General features: G+C 37.2%; 3 protein-coding genes across 4 annotated transcripts in view; 1 reads left to right on the forward strand and 2 right to left on the reverse strand.

Annotated features, from left to right (window-relative positions):
- The first annotated feature begins 1,617 nt into the window (after positions 1–1,617).
- LOC128864487 (transmembrane reductase CYB561D2-like) lies at positions 1,618–9,898 on the forward strand. Its single transcript, XM_054104170.1, has 3 exons — positions 1,618–3,447; positions 3,530–3,722; positions 6,627–9,898. The coding sequence occupies exons 1-3, from the start codon at positions 3,142–3,144 to the stop codon at positions 6,932–6,934; spliced, it is 807 nt and encodes a 268-aa protein (XP_053960145.1). The 5' UTR covers positions 1,618–3,141; the 3' UTR covers positions 6,935–9,898.
- Positions 9,899–13,145: 3,247 nt separating this feature from the next.
- The window catches only part of LOC128865087 (protein spitz), a 46,844-nt gene continuing 42,679 nt past the window's right edge, over positions 13,146–17,310 (reverse strand). For both annotated transcript variants that reach the window (XM_054105039.1, XM_054105038.1), the window contains exon 2: positions 13,146–15,991. In XM_054105039.1, coding sequence (XP_053961014.1) covers positions 14,378–15,202 — 825 coding nt within the window. In that variant the 5' untranslated portion in view covers positions 15,203–15,991 and the 3' untranslated portion in view covers positions 13,146–14,377. The remainder of the gene's footprint in view (positions 15,992–17,310) is intronic.
- The window catches only part of LOC128865089 (DNA-binding protein RFXANK), a 56,750-nt gene continuing 55,345 nt past the window's right edge, over positions 15,906–17,310 (reverse strand). The window contains exon 4 of the mRNA XM_054105042.1: positions 15,906–15,991. The gene's annotated coding sequence lies outside the window, so the exon portion shown is untranslated. The remainder of the gene's footprint in view (positions 15,992–17,310) is intronic.

Genomic DNA, 17,310 nt, shown 5'->3' on the forward strand with positions numbered 1-17,310 from the left:
AGAAGGGGGTTTAAGCACTGTGCAAAATATGGAGTAAGTTTTTCAGAAAATCTGAATGCAGATACGGACAGAGAAATAGCGCACTTATCCACAATACTTTAAATGAGAAATATTTTTACTGGATGACCTGATGTAGGTAAGATGGCAAGAGTACCCCAGGTACGCTACAAGTAGCGCTTACGTGCCGTTTTGATACCATAGAGCGGACCACTACTTGTGAAAGGATTAAGGGAGGAGATAAGACCGTCTACAGCCATCCAGTGCTGTTGATGTAGCGGAGGAGAGAAAAGGGATCTAGGCTGGAGAATTTCATCAAGTCATCCCCAAAGGGGACGCTGAGGAATCTCAAGCGCCTAGCCGCCAAAGCCGGACATCTGCAGAGAAAGTGTTCCACAGTCTCTTTCTCTGCAGGATCCCCACAGCTTCTGCAATGGGGGTTGTACGGAATTCCAAGCTTCTCCGCGTGAGTGCCGATCACCCAGTGGCCAGTGATCACCGCGATGAGTTTGGAAATTGAATGGCGGGGGGTTCCCATCATGACCTGATAAAACAGTTAGTTTTGCACAAATCCATTATTTTATTCCAGTATTAACAAAACCAAAAAAACGAAAAATAAATGGGCATGGCTGTACCCAGTGAAAAGTAGTTATAGCAGCAGCAGGAGTGGATGGATGTAGAAAGTGGTGGACATGTGAAGCTGGTGGACATGGGTAAACAGGGTGGAAGGTGGGCATGGCAGCAGCAGGAGAGTCTATACAGGGTTTGATCGAAAAGTATTGAGCCTTCCTGCACGGAGCGTCTGCCAAGCGATCAACCGAATCGGCTGGTGGGGGAAAATGATCGGTGGACCTTCCCCTTCCACTAGAAACCGGTCCCAGTTCGCTGGCAACAGCGGTGCAGTCTACATCGCTCCGCGCGTGAAAGCTGTTTTAAAAGTGTGTTAGGATTTTGCAGTGGTGACTTCTTCTTGTTCCCGCGCCTGAAAAGAAAGCTGAAGGGGAGGCGTTTCGACTCCATCTAGGCGATCCAAAAAACTGTGACAGCCGAATTGAACGCGATTCCGGCGGATGAGTTTAAAAAATGTTTCCTGCAGTGGAAGAACCGCTACCAGCAATATATTGACGCTCAAGGGTCCTATTTTGAAGAATATTAGTTGTATAAGCCAAAAGGTTTAATTAAACTGCTTAAAAAAATAAGGCTCATTACTTTTCAATCAAACCCTGTATATAAGGAATTTATGACATAGTTATTTCGAATTAGAGAGGATGTTGATGAAACTTTAGAACACCTTCGAAGCGTTTGAGCGTCTGGAGGACGTCCCAAAAGCGGATCTCCCAGCTCTGTTTGGTTGGTTGGTTGGTTGGTTTAAGTGATGATTCTTCCAGAATCCAACTAGCGCTTCCGCACCTTTTTGTTGCCACATCCTCGTTACCAACTTATTTACCAGTTATTTACAGCATGACTATATCCAGTCTGTCCGGTTCAGGAACCTTATCAGGTTGTTGACATCTAAGCCAGACAGCTGTTCCAGGCTCTCGAACAGCGGTTTACCCAGGGTTAACATTCTGTCCTTCCATAGGGCAGGCCATTCGCAGAGGAAATGGAAGATTGTTGTTTACAACTGTGACAGTATGTGTTGTGAGGGATGCCCATTTTGGCTGCTTGTTCTCCCACAGACCAAAAGCCAGTTATGGCTGCCGTTAGTCTCCAGGCGTCCCGTCGTTTCATGTTTATCAATGTTGGCGATTGCTTAAGGTTGTAGGTGGGCCATAACGTTCTGCTAATTTTGCATTTTGTCTGGTCTCTCCATCTACAATCTGCGATTCGGAGGTATTTTAGGGAAATTGCCCTCTTGACTGCTCTGTTTAGATTCGCCAAAAGCGCTGACATCCTACATGATGTCTACTTTCAGTATTCATAGAGGTTGGTCTCCATCTGGTATCGCTAGGAACGAAAAGGTCTCTGCGTGACTTAATCCCAAGCAGGCTAACCTAGCCTAACCTATTTCGAATTAATTTCTCAATTACTTAACTGATTAGTATTTTGTTGAGTATTCATTATTTTTTAAAACTGTTTCACACTTGCGAGGTTAACTATTAACTTTTGGCATTTCTTCAAAGAAATAGAGTTGCAGACTTTATGTACTCCTTGCCATAGTTCATTGACATTTTAAATTTTTTTTTTTTTTGCCCAACGTTGAACTTAATGCCGTTCCATAGATTTTCAATGTGTTTAAGGTCGGCGCTTGTGCTGGCCCATCCAGAACTGCTATTTTTTCTTTGGAAACCCAATTTTTTGCCACTTTTGTTCTATGCTCGAGGTCGTGCATGAATAACCAGTTGAGTGGCATAGACTCGAAGAAATATGGCTCCATCGCATTTTCGAGAAAATCAAGATAGGCAAACTTGTCCATAATGCCAGTTATTCTCAATATTGGTCCAACGCCGCTCCACGAAAATTATCTCTAACCTTTCAAAGTTACCCCCAACGTGCTTTAGGGTCTTTATTGCGCAACTGCGCTATTTATCTGTCCATAGCCGTATGTACACACCATCGGACAACTTACATTAGCTCGTATCAATATCTCCACGTGATATAATCAGTACCTATGTAGATATAAGATTCAACGGAGTTCATCATTCACGCACCCAAGTCCATTCATATGAAACAACAAATATACGGACATATGTACATACATCATCGCAGCCTAGTAGTACAAATAATCAACGGCAAAGGTGCACCCGATAAGTGCCCGCCGAGTTGCTCTACACAAAATCAATCACCGTTGCAATATGCCAATAGGTTCGGGTTGACACGCTGATAAAGACATTGAGAAGAAAAGATAAAAACCAAGAAACAAACATATTAATCACGAGGGGATGTTGGTAGCGATTGGAGAGCAACCAAATTGTCATGGCATTTGATGACGAGCAATGTAAACGGGAATATTTTGAGGGCAACACTATCAGATCGAAGCAGAAAATTGCTCCGGATAGAGTAAAATTTTTGCAAAAACAGTAATAAGCAAAACGTGTCAGTAGATGGAGCTGCAAGTAGAAGATTTATTAGTTCAAGTGCAAATTTTAGTGGAGAAAAAATATTTTCATTACTTTTGAATACTAAAAGTTTCACGTGATCCAAATGACGCGTCGCGGGAAATTCGTAGTGAACAAAATGGGCAATGCGACCATCCACTTCAACAGGAGCACCGCACAGTCACTCCCAACTCCACAGCAACACTGCCAAAATATCAGCAGCCCTCATCAGCCAACAGTCTGTAGGCGCGTAGCCTCACCACCCACACTGACGCTTACGCAAAAGCTCGAATTCGTATTGACGCTGATTAATCGATTGCTGATCGGCTTCATAACGATTTATTTGTGTTGGATGAGTTTACGTCTAGATCGCAAAGATATCCCATGGCATGCGGTGCTTTGTACACTGGGAGTGAGTGAGAGATTTTATATTTACATATACAGCAACAAATTATTATGAACTAGAATATTTACGTTCGCTCTTCTTTTTGAAGTTCCTCTGCTTGATGTCCGAAGGTCTAATGGCCTACTATCGTGGTAATGTTTGGACCCAGGTGTGCCAGCGTCAGGAGAAAGCGCGGCTGCATTGGGTGCTACAGCTTTGCGGCTCCATAATCGGTCTGATCGGTATTGTTATAAAAATGTGTTTGGAGGAGGTGCATTTTCACACTCGACATGGCATACTAGGTGAGCTTTCGTATTTTGAAAATGCATATGTACAGTAGTGAATTTCTTTTCAATGTCAAAACTCATTCTTGACATGAATGTATGTAAACTCTATACTTAAATGAAGAGGAATTTTACAATAGGTTAGCTTTATAAGGCATTCGGAGGAGCATTTATGTCTAACTCAGTTTTTTAATATTTTGGGTGCCAACCCACTTTAAAATAAAAATATAGTTGCTTATTTTGAACTAAAAACAACTGGGGTTTTTTTATACCTTAAAACGCAAAATTATTGTAATGAATTTATTGAGTGATGGAAGCCGTAAAAACTAACTGTATTGACTGCATTTTTCCCCCAAAACCTTCGATCTGTGATTAAGAAATTGTAAATTAAAATTTTACTTATTATGAGAGTTCTGTGGCATAACATAACAAAAATTGTATAAATAAAGATCATAAATGTAGAAACAGATAATTGCCTAACAAATAAATTTTAAAGAATTCTACTTTCATCTTAAAAAATCTACTTGCCAAGTGAAGCCTCGATATAACAAAGTTGAAGGGCAAACGCTTCGTTATGCTACAATTAGTGGAGTAGCAGCCATAACGCTATAGCCGTAACCATAACCACTAACAGCTGATATTAAAGTATAATTAAGGATAGCATTTGCATTTTGTCATAAAAACACGGATACGTTTTCTTCGTTCATTTCTATAGGGTGGGCCATGTAAAATTTGCTTTTTGAATTGGCTATAAAAAAAATAATCAATATTTTTTCAAACTTTTTTCTTTATTTTGAAGATTGAACATTGTCATTTATGAAAGAAAAATAGTATCGTTCAAACGACTGCCACGACTGGCTTTACAGTAGGCCATTCGATCAACCCAATTTTTAAGCACATTTTCAATTTTTTGAGCTCCATTTCATGAATGGCAACTTCGATTTCGTGTTTTAAATCAACAATCGTCTCTGGATGATTCGCATAGCATTTGTCCTTAACGGCTCCCCACAAAAAATAGTCCAACGGGCTTAAATCACAGCTCCGAGGCGGTCAATTGATATCGGAATTCAAAAACGATAGGCAAAAGTTCGAGTGTAACTTTGGCAGTGTGGCAAGTTGCACCGTCCTGTTGAAACCAAATGTCATCCATGTCATCCTCTTCAATTTTTGGAAACAAAAACTCGTTGAGCATATCACGGTAACGCTCGCCATTTACTGTAACCGTGGAAGAAGAAGAAGACTCACCACTTTGGAAATAGGTTTTCAATATTTCCCAATTTTGTTCAAGCGTATAGCGTCCCATTTCGTAAATGTGAAACCTTTAAGTAAATTATGAACACATTTGACATGTCATTTGTGTTACCATTCTCAAAAAAGTAGGTGGTTCAAAAAGCAAACGCTATATGGCCCACCCTGTAATATTCAGAATTTTATCGCAAATATCAAAACAAAAATTTTAAGTATTTCACAGCTGCTTACAATTACAGAGCAAACCGGGTCGCTCCGATAACTTATAATACGTTCACATATCAGTAGATGATCTACTTTTTCGTGCTTAGCTCCCAATCCGTAATTAAAAAGCGAGATTACCCATACAAAATTTCTCTCCCGATATCTGAGATTATAAAATAATCCTAGATAATAATCATACTTTTAGGAATGCTGATTTCAGCCGCGGTTTCTAAACAGCTCAAAAGCTCGGACAGCTTGCGAATGAGCATCGCCACACCCCTCCTTTGGATTTGTCAAACGTTTGTTGCTGTTGTTGTAGCATCATAAACTTCCCCATACCTACATACGGTGAATGCTGCTGGAGTGACAGTCCTTGGCCAGTCAATTGTGAACAAAGCCGACTGGAATTTTCGTGATCGAATTTTTATAGCAAAATATTATTAAATTTATATTATCAAAACTGATTTATGAGATAAGCCTTTAGCCTCTTCAAGTTCGCGCATGGTCGCTCGCCGATCGTGGATTTTTGGAGTGGTGATCATAATTGAATGCGCAGAACTTTTGCTGGTAAGACCTCGAAAATTCAAGTAACAAGTGGTTGATATTCGCCTGGTAAAGTGTCCTGTTAATACTTTTCAAAATGTTTTCCATTTTTGCGATGTTTCAAATGGCTTTGATTTCATTTCCTCTTTCCATTTATTTACAAACTCATTTAATTAAATATACAACCATAGGTTATTTATACAATGATTGACCTTAAGGAGCTAATTTTTATATCCCAGATAAAAAAAATATAAATACATATATAAAAAAATAAACAATAAAATGAAAACTATAATTAGTAGGAAACAAGTTGAAGTTATAGAAGATTTCGAAGCCTTTCGCAACAGAACTATTTGGCAAATCAGTCAGAGTGACTTATTTTGAGAAGGGATACTACTTGGCAAACAATGTATTGGATATTTTAAGTGAAATCAACACTTTATTACAAGTCCAATACTCTCTTATTTTTTTGGTGGATGAGGTAGGGTTCTTCGCACTTACTGTGGCTGCTGCGTCGAATGGTGTAGCCACTAAAATAATCCCTCCTCCTCTTCTGAGGAGACTCCCTTCGCGGAACTACTTTGCATTATTTCGCGAAAGCCCAGAACGATTTCCATTAAATGGACCAATACTTTTCACTCACCATATTTGTAGCCAACTTCATGCTATAGGCTCATCTTCTAATGCCTCTATGCCGCCATACCAGTGGTATGTGAGGCATGTTCCCAGGTTCCTCTCACATGGGCGTATGGATGTTATACGCAATCGAGGTCTCTTTTACAAACTCTGAGTTTATATTTGAATATCTGCCGACATAAGAATGATTGAAGAAATTTTCGATTTCCTCGTTAACTATAGCTTTATAATAAATTTTTACAATCAGTCACAATTATTGATAAATAAATAACTACTATATTTTCTTTCCAGGACTTGCCACCATGATAATCTTGCTCATCAGTCTCTTAAGCGGTCTAGGCTCACTTTATGCCACGGAGCTGAAAAGCCGTCTACAACCACGTGTCAATAAGGCTCTGCACAACATTATTGGCCTGATGACCTTCACACTAGCCATGCTGAGTATGTATTACTCTTTTGAGACGAAGCTTTTTAACGATTACTCGTTAGATGCAGCTGCTTACATGGATTTCCGGCACCTTTTGGAAATTACAACAGTTATTATATTTGTGTTGAGCACATACGGACCATTGTGGTGTTTGTTTCATAGTCGATTGTGAAATAAAAAAGAATATTTTTAAAAAAGGAAATACGAAATGAATACAAATATATAAGATTTAATCATGATTCAACAATAAAAGGTTTGACTCAGTAAGCAGCTTGCTCGTTCCCTCTGGACAAATTGGCTCCCTTAGCACGGCACTGGGTTGTCACCTCTAGAAATTTTAAATTAAAGTGGAGGAAAAGTAAAAACATTTCGTTTTCAAAAGAGAACTTGCTCGGTGCGTCCCTGACCAAAACGACATAGAAAACATCTTGACATACCGCTTAAATCAGGATATAATTGGGCAATGCGCGTGAAAGTTGGCCATTTTGACAATTTGAGCCCGATGTCTTTCAAATATGTAGCTACATATAGGTTGCGGAATCGCTAACTACGTTTCTTTAGAAACACATAAGTTACCTAGAAGAGCTCATTTAGCAATACGTAATTAATCACAGCCTCCGAACGGCAGATGGGTTTTCATGAGGAGCTCTTTCAGGGCATAAATACACTCGGAGATTTGCCATTACCCGCCGAGGGGCGATATAAAAATTAATTTAAACAGGCACAGGTGGTTTTTCAAGTAGTCAGAAGTGCAAGAGTAATCGTGGCTTGGGTGTCCAAACTGCGAACTTACGGGGGCAAAGCATAGCGTACTCACGTACACTCAAAGTTTGTTTTTAGTAAACTAAATGTATGAAGAATCCGTTTTTATTCTATGAAAGAATTTATTAGGGCCATAGCACTTAAGTAACAGAATAGCGTCATATTCAGTTTTGAATTTAAAAAATAATTCAGAAAATATATTACTTTGGGATTAAGTTAAACCATTTTTTTTTTTTTGTTTTCAATATCATACTTGGTAATTTCCCTTTGTATCATATACATATTTACATACGTATAAAAGATATACATATGTACATATATATTAGGTGCGCAACTAAGTTCCCGCTGTTTGTCAATAGATGCCGCCAGCAGTGTCTTCTAGTCGATTCTAATATAACCTAAACGCAGGCCCGACGTGAAGGAGGGGGATCGGGGACTTTTTACCCCGGGCCCGGAGTTCTCAGAGGGGCCAGGACTCGAGATTATACGTATTTATATGAATTAGACATAATTGGAAAGGGCCGCCTTTTGCACTACTATATAACTAATATATATAACTACTATGCTCTCTACGGCCCTGCCTAAACGTCATAAACCAAAGTAAACAAACTGCTTCAACACATTAGTGATTTTGTTTTGGTATCATATACTTTTGGTTTTGTGAAAATGTCTGATTTTGTGCCGAATAATCGTCATTTGCGGGAAGTGTTGATTTTCCTCTTTCATTCCAAAAAAAACGGCGTCTGAAGCACATCGAGAGCTACAAAAAGTTTATGGAAATGCTGCTTTAAGTGAAACAACGTGCCGAGATTGATTCCGTCGCATCAAAGACGGTGATTTTAATGTTGACGACCGTCCTCGTGAAGGCCAAAAACCTTCGAAGACGCTGAATTGGAGGCATTGCTCAATGAGGATCCGTGTCAAACGCAAGAAGAGCTTGCTTCAGTATTAGGAGTTACCCGCCAATCCATTTCCAAGCGATTACTTGCTTTGGGAATGATTCAGAAACAGGGGACTTGGGTTCCTTATGAGTTAAAAGGGATGTTGAACGTCGTTTTTTCGCCTGTGAACACCTGCTCCAGCGGCAAAAAAGGAAGGGTTTTCTTGATCGCATCGTGGCGGGTGATGAAAAATGGATTCATTACAGCAATCCAAAGAAAAGAAAGTCGTGGAAATTGCCCGGTCATGCTTCTACGTCGTCGCCTCGGCCGAATATTCGCTCTGCGAAGGTTATGCTATATATTTGGTGGGACCAAGTTGGTTTTATTTATTATGAATAGCCTCAAAAGATGAAGAGTTTTACCGCGACGGTATACGAGATCTGCCAGAAAGATGGGAAAAAGTAGTAGCCAGCGATGGGGAATACTTTCAATGATTCACTTGTAACCATTTTTTCAGAATAAAGTTGTATTTTCATCAAAAACAACAGCAAGAACTTAGTTGCGCACCTAATACATAACATTTTTTTACATGAAAAAACTATGAGTCGCAATTACTCAATAAGCCGTGTAGTCTTCTTCGTTGTCGAGTATAGCTTAGCATCTTCTCCATGCTTTGAACCAGCTTTTCTGCGTAGTTCGTTGTCAAACACGACTAGATTTTGCAAACTTCACGCACGAGTTGCTTTAAATCATGGACTGGCCCTCCGGCAAGATGCGGGGCTTGTTCGAGTTCCAATCACAACCGCAGTGTTGCATGCTTTGTGAAAGTTCGCATTCGATGTAAAATTCTGGTAACATTGTCAAAAGCATCACGTTCGAAGTGTCAAAAATTTGGAAAATGTTGCACGCGAATACAAATAAATCGGCATCAAAAATATGGCTGTGTTCGTAAATGCGACATGACTTGCAGCATAAGCATCAGTGACAACACTGCAAGTTTGACATTTGATACTTCTTATACAATTTTTGACAATTTGCAATACGTTTGTTTGCATTTTTGAACGCGTATAATACTAAAATGGAAATTTTGCTGAATCTAACACTAGACGAAATTTGTAAGCAAAGAAAAGATAGATTTTCTTTAAATTTAAGAAAAAGAAGGCTATTGAAGTCAAAGAGAAAAATGTTTAGGTACAAATGTTTGTCTTTAAAAAGAAAAATACCTACAAACAAATCGTTTATTAAAACAATAAAGTCGTTCCCCGAGGACATTTTCTATTCCCATTTCCGAATGAATTGGGCCACTTTTAAAGTAAGGTTTTATAAGTTTTATGAAAATTAATACTTTATAGTTTCACTTTAATAATTTGCTGTTGGAGGAGTCATTGAGTGCCTTGTACCATAAACTTCGTCGAAGTCCTCAAAATACCTTCAGAATGTAGCTTCTATACCGGAAGAATTATTTCTTTTCTTAATGCGCTTGTACGTTTCCAAGAGATTTAAGCATTTTCTCTGCGCTGTGGTGCTGTCCAGTCTTATATTGGGATTTACATTTTTAACTTCGGTCACAACTTTCTTCCACAATACATTTTTTTCCTTCTACCCGATTTAAACTCGTCCTCCATATTCAACCGTACTCTCAGCAATAACTGTGTCTCCGCATTACTGAGATTTTCACTAAAAATTTAAAAATAATAATTTATACAATTATTATTAACATAATTTAACTAAATTTCAATACAAAAATTAAAATAAAACAGTTTTGCTTACTTTTCATCAGACATCGTAGTTAAATGCAGTAAACAATTTTTTGATAGAAATTATGAGTGACAACTGATAGAATTGTTGTCTTTTTGAACGCTTGATTATTGCAGTGTTGCCATATTCTGTTTGTTATGCAATTGTAGTTTGCGCGTCATGTTGCATTTACGAACACAGCCTATTTTTTTTGCCGAACGACGTGCCTCGAACAAGCCCACACTTTCACAGTTCCCCACACGAAATATATCTTGAAGTTACAAAAAAATCGGTTCTTTTCTTCTGACACAGACTTTATATATATAATTGGCGCGTACCCCCTTTTTGGCTGTTTGGCCGAGCTTTTCCCTCTATTTATGACGTGCGTCTTGATGTTGTTTCACAAATGGAGGGACCTACAGTTTTTAAGCCGACTCCGAACGGCAGATATTTTTATGAGGAGCTTTTTCATGGCAGAAAGACACACGAAGCTTTGCCATTGCCTGCCGAGGGGGATATTTAGTTACAATTTAAGTAAAAAAATACGTTTGCTACCATTTTTACCAAAAAGGTATATAATTTTTCAACTTTCTTCACCCTTCTTAAATGCGACCTTTTCCAAGGGAGTGTCAGAATTCTAATGTCACAAGTGAGCAAACCTTTAATCATTGAATCATGAGATTAAATATGTAAAACAGGATTGTTACAAAAAAAATAACGGGCCATAAATAATATATAAACATATTGCATGAACATTTTCAATCATCAGTTTACATAAACTACTTCCAAAAGTCGACAGACGAACCAAAATTATCGAAAAGGTTCTGCATTACACTGCCAAGTGAATTTCATTGGAATTTTCTGGCGATTCTGAATTAGAAACCTGAAAATAAATATTTATTTCATACTAGCATCACCCAGTGGGCTTCGCACCACCATACATAAAATGTTTTTTTTATATCGCAAGAAATTTTTCATATTAAGTTTTCTTTATAGAACTCGTAAAATGTTTAAACAGTTGAATTAGTTGATTTTTTTCATTCAACATACTTTCTAAAGATGCCACAATAGCCTTTTCTGTACTTTTTTAAAATTTGATTGTGGTGGTCACCTATATACAGGTAAGGTGAAAAAGCCGATAACAACTTGTAATTAAACTTTGATTCTTTAATTTCCATTTCAATTTTTTACGCTAAATAAATTATGCTAAAATAAATAAAGTTAAAAATGTTTTTCCAGTTCCTTGAATGCTCCAGTTTTTATTATATTTTCGCCCAAAATTAATATTAACATAATACACTTACAACCACAACAGTACAACAGAAACGCTCATAAGCGGCTGTGTATTTGTTATTGTTTTTCCCATACAGGCATTTCGTATGAGAGGAAACTATTACTCACATAAAATATCATAACTCAGGAATGGCTGCACCGATTTCAATCAAACTTCACACAAACCACCTCCTCAAAGATAGAAAAGAACTCTAAAATTTTTGTGTCAATCGGTTCGGCGGTTCTTGAGTTATAAGATTACCAAGGAAATGTAATATATAACGACAACTTGAAATAACCCAGGATCAGCAGTGTGGTTAGGAATTTCAGCTGATATAAGGCTATCTTTTTGATCCGGAGTTATTTTATGTACCAGCCAAATTAGTATATGTGCGTGCGGCAATCCCCTTTTCTGCATTCGATGGAGTACATATGGCAACGCACCTCCCCAAATACATATAATTTCACAATTAAATCCATAAGTGCTTTACATTTTTGCCGAAATGGATACTCATGTGGTTCAAACACATCCTAGGGTTATCCAGGTCCACGTTTTGGTCTATATCTCGAGACCCTAGTTACGGAGGGGCATTAAAAATACTCTATACTATAGAATCATCAGCAGCTTCCATTTGCTACCCATATTGTACAAACACATCCTAGAGTTACCCGGGTCCACGTTTTGGATTATATCTCGAGACCCTAGTCACGGAACGGTATGAAAAATACTCTATACTATAGAAATCATCAACAGCTTCCATTTGCTACCCATATTGTACGAACACATCCTTAAGTTATCGGGGTCCACATTTTGTGCGATATCTCGAGACCCTAATCACGGAGCGGCATCAAAAATACTCTATACTATAGAATCATCAGCAGCTTCCATTTGCTACCCATATTGTACAAACACATCCTAGGGTTACCCGGGTCCACGTTTTGGATTATACCTCGAGACCCTAATCACGGAACGGTATGAAAAATACTCTATATTATAGAAATCATCAACAGCTCCCATTTGCTACCCATATTGTACGAACACATCCTTAAGTTATCGGAGTCCACATTTTGGGCGATATCTCGAGACCCTAGTCACGGAGGGGCATTAAAAATACTCTATACTATAGAATCATCAGCAGCTTCCATTTGCTACCCATATTGTACAAACACATCCTAGGGTTACCCGGGTCCACGTTTTGGATTATATCTCGAGACCCTAGTCAGGGAACGGTATGAAAAATACTCTATACTATAGAAATCATCAACAGCTCCCATTTGCTACCCATATTGTACGAACACATCCTTAAATTATCGGGGTCCACATTTTGGGCGATATCTCGAGACCCTAGTCACGGAGCGGCATCAAAAATACTCTATACTATAGAATCATCAACAGCTTCCATTTGCTACCCATATTGTACAAACACATCCTAGGGTTACCCGGGTTCACGTTTTGGCCTATTTCTCGAGACCCTGGTATCCGATTCTTAAAATTTTAAAACACAAACCATCTACTGAATAGTCCAAACAAAGTCTAAAAATTTGGTTTGGATAGGTGAGCCCGTTCTTGAGTTATAAGATTACCAAGGAAATGTAACTTCTTTTTATATATATAGATAACCACTAAGAAAACAAATTGGAAAATTTGCCAATAGACGCATGTAATTAAATTTCTTAATCTATGTCATAATAATATTGAACCCCCGAACTTCTATGAATTAAAACAAACTGTTTTGCTTTTATGCTGATTAATAATTTGTGCATATTTATTTAAATCTTTAATTTGCATATTTTTTAATACGTGTACGTGCATTTAGTTGCCACAAATAATACTTTTCTGCAAGCCGCAAGATAAATTAATACGCGTTTTATAAAATACACTGCAGTGTATACGAATAAATAAATATCACTATATTAAAATAATAATAAATAAATAATGTTTATCAAAAAAGTTCTTTTCCATGGATTCATCCGAAAGCAGTATGTAAGGTATGTTTAGCTATGAATTTCATAATCATTAAAGTTTAAATGATTTTATGATTAAGTTACTTATGGAAATGTGATGTCATGGATTTGTGAAATTCGATTTTCTTGGCATGAGTGTTTAAATTATGATATTGTAATGCATTTAAAAAGTTGTAGGAGTGTATGCGTGTTGTTGTGTTGTATATAAAGCACTCGAAGGCATTTAGTCAATATTAGTCTAAAACTGATTTGCTTCAATAAACGATTCAGTTAAAAAATAAATTGCTTGCTAGCTAAAGAACTAACAGAGCATATTTTTATATATTAATTAGTTTTTTTCAGAGATGGTTTTTGTGCTGTATTTGCAAAAAATATATTTCGTATAGGCTTATTGATTATAATGTGCCACATACACATAGCTTTTAAGTACATAAAAATGAGATTCAAAGATATTCAAAGCTAATTTAGCAAAAATAAACTTAAAGTACTTGGAAAAAAATGTTAAGTACTTTGGGACACAAAAATAATTTAAAAAATTAGTAATGTTTCAATACTGATAAACATTGAAATATATTCAATTCAGCAAATTAAAAAAAAATTAAAATTAAATTGAATGCTTGATTTTGACATTTATCGCCATAATAACAATTAGCGGCATTGAAACTAAGGCATTTTAAGTGGCGAATAACCTGAACGCAATTAATAAAAGTTTTACAAAAAAATTTAAAAATTGAAATTCTATACGTTTTTAAGTTTTTTAAGCTGGCATGCAATTGCGTTCACAGTTTGACAACTTTTTTTATCAACGATATATAAATCCATACCAAATCAAAGTCGATGCGCAAAGTTGCAAACTATCAATATTACTTTGAACTGCAGTACACTTAAGCCAGAAGCACATGTTTTCGATTTTTAATTTGGCAGTTAGATATTTCACAAATACAACACAATTTCCATCACATCTCTCTATATTTCTATGCGTACATTTCTTATTCACTCTACAATTTTGTGGTGCGCTTGATAGCAAATGACATAGAAATCGCTTCAATGTAACGACGCAATGAGGGCGCCCCACCGGCATTCTCAGCAGCGCCATGGACACGACCACGCCGCATGCCAATGCCTCCAGCTCCACCGCCAACAACTCGTACCTCTGCACCGCAACATTGTTTTTCATTGCAGTAACGACATGCTTTGGTTGTAAAATAGCTATTTTCATTCTCCTCATCTTCATATTCATCCTCAATGGTGGCGCCGCCAGTAACTTCGTACTCATTACAGCCAAGTGTCGAAATTTTACTGCGCTGCTCGTAGCGCAAATACAGGGTCAAGCAGATGAAAAGTACAAAGAGTAGCACGCAAATTGCGCCACTTGCAATGCTCGCCTCCTCCAGCATTGGACGTGGACGTTTGGGCAAGAATGAGGCATCGTATTCCTTGTACTCACAACGTGGCCCCATAAATCCGTTTGCGCACTCGCAATTATACATCACTGAATCGCCCAGCTTGACGGAGAAGCAAGTGGCGTCGTTGAGACAGTACCAAGCATCATAGTTCAGTGGGCACTTGTAGGTTGGGAATGTGATATTTGGACGTTGTGTTGTTGTGGTAGTCGTTGTCGGCTCCGTGGTGGTAGTGGTTGTAGATGTGGTTGACTTCTGCGACGAAACCGAGGAGCCGCCCGAGGATAGAGTGCGTGGCTTCGGTATGGAGCGACTAGAGCATGCGTTGGCCGTGGATGGCTGCTTCAAAAGGCAGACGAGCAGCAAAGTCATAGAGCTGACGCTGAAGAGCAGCGTGCACTTGCGCTTGAGTAAAAACATTGTTGAGTATTTATTTACTTGGTTTTTGTTTTAGGTTCTTTGTTTTGTAGAAGTAGAGAGTGAATTGAATGAGTAAAACTACACTTAAATAAAAGAATGTGTTGAATACTTGAGTGAGTGTAGGATGCGTGAGTGGCAAACACGTAACTGAGTTTTGGTTTCCGCTGCACGAAATACTGTTTCTTGGAATGGAAATTATTTGCAGTAAAAAGTTCAGTGCTTTTTATAAAGAAAAATAAATATTACTGGAAATACGTTTTAATCTGGTTATAAATGTTTATGAATTAGTTATTAATTAAAATTTAAGATCTTTGATTTCAGTTGCTTTCAACGAGGTTAGTTAATATTACAGTTCTAACAGCAATTTTTACAAGTCGACACGGACAAATAATTGTTGCATGAGATTCTCACAGCTACTTCTTATACAGTTATTCTATTTGGTTTAAACATTTACACATGTGAGTGTGTATGTGTGTAACTATTACATTTGACTCTATTAAACAGAAAATCAAGCTCGACTATATTCGAACAAAACTTTTTATCACAATTGACGCATGTCTCGGAACTTGAACGACGGAAATTTCATACAAACATTAAATAGCAGTACAATTCAATACAAATAATATTTGATTTAATTAGGTTTTCGCCTTCAAAACAATTACGCTTAAATATATTCGAAAAACGAAAATTATAAACACAAAATTCGATGTCCAAAATTACAAAAAATCAGTTTTTATCGGTGTCGTTATTGTTAGTCCTTGTGGGAAATGTGTGCCCTTTGTTGTACACCTGCGAAAATAAGAATAAACAAATTACATTTTTTAAGCTATCTGTAATAAGTGCGGGGCTTCTATGCAGTAGCTAATACTCGCAGCTAAAGAAATTTGTCTAACTAAAGTTAGGAAACGAAGAAAATAAATCAAAGTTTAGTAGTAAAATTTTTATTTAGTGTTGGTGAAATTATAATAGATTGGCTTTACGCTATAAAAATTAGATGATATGTATTGTTAATGCCGCTCAGGGAGAGTTATAGGAAAGCAATAATCAACATGAAAATGAACAAAGTCTATATAAAAATAAACATTTTGACATAGCCGAAAAAATGATGGTATTCGAGGGAGTGTAAAAATCAAGTTCGCCAAATTTTTTTTTTTTTGAAAATCAAAAGATCATAGTGTTCTAGCCAGAAAATGTTGTGAAATGTATAAATAAAAAATTTCACAATTTCAATATTTTCAAAACTTAATGTTATTAGTCTTGTCTAACAAAAATATCTATCTTAAATGAACGATCTATTATGATAAGGCATTTCTTATTGGGTGTGTCGTCATAAATCTCAACTGTCTGTCTTTATTTTTATTTTTATACAATTTTTTTTAACTTTTACTTAGATGGCGGGATGAGAGTCCACTAAACACCAGGGTATTCCCCTATCTGTGAGATCACTGGTGTGTAAGGTGTTATTTTTATTTATTTATTATTCAAGTCAAAAATTCAGTGTTGGCTTATTTAATAAACACAAACAAATTTAGTCTGAACCTTTCATTTGCATGTGATAACACTGATTTTAAGTCTTTATAATTATATTTACTGCTTTATTGGATTAAGTCTGTTACAATGAAAATCTTGGTGTGTATGCTTTGAATTGCACTCCATAGTTTTGAATCGATGGCACTAATCTTGTGCAAGTAACTGTCGTCTTAGATGTGGCCAACCAATATTCTGTTGATAAGTTTTATCAGTTTAACATCGAAATTACAATTTTTGAACCAAGTCTTTTCTGGTAGCTTTGTGAAAATTTATGCAAAAAAGTTAGGTCGATTACTTGCACATGCCAGAAATCCAAGGGTTTTTCAATTGGCGCGGGTCGATTTTGGCGCCCTGTGGCAGCCATTTTGTTTCGGTGACATCTGTCAAATCTTTTGTTTATTATTCAGTTGTTTATGCCAAATCATCATGGCAAGTTACACGATTGAACAGCACGTTGAAATGATAAAACTTTATTATCAAAATGAGTGTTCATTAACGCAAACGTTGCGCGCATTGCGCCCATTTTTCGGTAGACGTGGTGGCTCTTCCAATTTCTTATGGCCCATATTGAACCATAT

This window comes from Anastrepha ludens, chromosome 5 (genome assembly GCF_028408465.1).
Source record: "Anastrepha ludens isolate Willacy chromosome 5, idAnaLude1.1, whole genome shotgun sequence".
NCBI classification, from domain to species: domain Eukaryota; kingdom Metazoa; phylum Arthropoda; class Insecta; order Diptera; family Tephritidae; genus Anastrepha; species Anastrepha ludens.

Bases quoted from the DNA above. Each gene is read 5' to 3' on its own strand.
- LOC128864487 (XM_054104170.1), top strand. From the start codon at position 3,142: ATGACGCGTCGCGGGAAATTCGTAGTGAACAAAATGGGCAATGCGACC. The intron at 3,448-3,529 runs GTGAGTGAGAGA...TTCTTTTTGAAG, and splicing joins CGGTGCTTTGTACACTGGGA to TTCCTCTGCTTGATGTCCGA. The intron at 3,723-6,626 runs GTGAGCTTTCGT...TTTTCTTTCCAG, and splicing joins CACTCGACATGGCATACTAG to GACTTGCCACCATGATAATC.